The sequence below is a fragment of the Gossypium arboreum genome, chromosome 11 (genome assembly GCF_025698485.1).
Source record: "Gossypium arboreum isolate Shixiya-1 chromosome 11, ASM2569848v2, whole genome shotgun sequence".
Taxonomy (NCBI): Eukaryota; Viridiplantae; Streptophyta; class Magnoliopsida; order Malvales; family Malvaceae; genus Gossypium; species Gossypium arboreum.
Genome location: NC_069080.1, coordinates 27584390 through 27586224, shown reverse-complemented (window position 1 = coordinate 27586224; position 1835 = coordinate 27584390). Strand labels below are relative to the sequence as shown.

At 39.7% G+C, this 1835-nt stretch overlaps 1 protein-coding gene across 1 annotated transcript; it reads left to right on the top strand.

Annotated features, from left to right (window-relative positions):
- The first annotated feature begins 242 nt into the window (after window positions 1-242).
- LOC108471970 (uncharacterized) lies at window positions 243-1593 on the top strand. The gene is made up of 2 exons (XM_017773505.1): window positions 243-343; window positions 1143-1593. Exons 1-2 carry the CDS (start codon window positions 243-245, stop codon window positions 1591-1593), a joined length of 552 nt encoding a protein of 183 aa, XP_017628994.1.
- Window positions 1594-1835: the final 242 nt, after the last annotated feature.

Genomic DNA, 1835 nt, shown 5'->3' with positions numbered 1-1835 from the left:
AGGCTGTCCAAATCAAGGCCCTTTTAGATGGTAGAAAGAACAAAGCAGTGAGAATTATTCAGGCAAGGCAGACTACTTCGGGGCTTGGGGTCGATTCTGTAAACTTCAACTTCGGTGAGTCAAGCATGGTCAGTGAAAGCATGGATCAGAGGTCGACACTAATGGATGAGTTGGCGCAAACAAGACCGCCAGAAATGGAGTTCAGGGGTTCAGAATAGTCCTTGGTAGAGCTCGGAACAGTCATGAGAGAGATTATTGATAACATTAAGCACGACAACAAGCTGAGAAAACAAGCTAGTGAAGAAGCAATGGTGGTTGAGGATTTGGCTGAAACAGTGGGCGGGCAAGCAGAAGTTAACTGCTAATTTGATTTGTTTTTCGTTGACTTGTTACCATTATATTTTTTTATGGACACAAGACTAATGTTTTGGAATTGCATGCGTACTGGTGATCCTAGGTTTCATAATTTTGTGAGGGAATACATGCGAGATTTTAATATTGATTTATTTTGTCTTGTGGAAACCCAGATCAGTGGAAATAAAGCTGATGATAGAATTGGGAGACTGGGATATCAAAATTCATTTCGAATTGAATCTATTGGTTTTGTTAGGGGTATTTGACTTTTATGGAATGATAACATACATATGGAAACCATCCATCTACATGCTCAAGTGATCCACATAAGAGTTTGTAGCAAGAAAGGAGCGACTAGTTTCATGTGTTCAGCAGTTTACACGAGTCCTCAAGCTAAGGTTCTGGACCTAATTGTTGAATCTGTTAATGAGCCTTGGCTTATAGCGAGTGATTTTAATTCGATTTTGGATAGTTCGAACAGGAAAGAAGGTGCAGCTCGTGTGGTATTTAGTTGTGATTTATTTCAAGGTGTTGTTTTCAATCATAGACTCTAGGATATGGGGTTTTGGGGGCCTTGATTCACATGGAATAGAGGGAATTTGTTTCAGCGTTTGGATAAGGCTCTATGCAATTCGAAATGGAAGGATTTTGCACCAAACTATTCAGTTCGACATCTACAGAGATTAAAATCTTACGACCGATCTTAGTGGCTTTTAGATCAGACAATAATGTGGTGGTCAACGACCGTTCAGATTTTTTGCAAGTTGGCTACTTCATTTAGAATTTAGGTACATTCTTAACACACATTCGAGGAGTGATCTTGAGGTAGATTCGAATTTGGATCAACTCATAGCGGTGTTACAGAACTGGAATAAGGTCTATGGGAACATTTATACTCGAAAGAAAGACCTGGTGTCGGAGCTTAGTAGAGTTCAAAGGATTTTGGAGGTTAGGCGATCATCACACTTGGTCTCAAGCGAGGCTAAAATACGAGGAGAAATTGATGATTTGTTAAATCATGAGGAACTTCTTTGGTTCCAAAAGTCACGTACTGCTTGGTTAGAGAATGATGATAGAAACACAAAGTATTTTCATGGTCGAACGATGGCGAGACGGAGAGCTAACAAAGTTGAGGGCCTTAAAATAGATGAGGGGCGATGGTGTTTCGATGATGAAGTGTTAAAACAACATGCAGTTGAGTTTTTTCCAAAAATCTTTACAAAGCAGAGACACCTGTAATAGGGACGTTTTCGTGCAGAGGTATGCTTGTTATTTCTATCTATGACCGAGAAATTTTGTTAGTAGTGGCTAGCGATGAAGAAATAAGACAGCAGTATTTAGTATGGCACATCTGAAAGCACCGGGTATTGATGGTTATCATGCGAAGTTTTATCAGTCACAATGGGATATTATTAGGGAATTTGTTTGTTCGATGCTTCGGAAGGTTCTTGAAGGGCATAGGATAGATCGAAAGATTAACA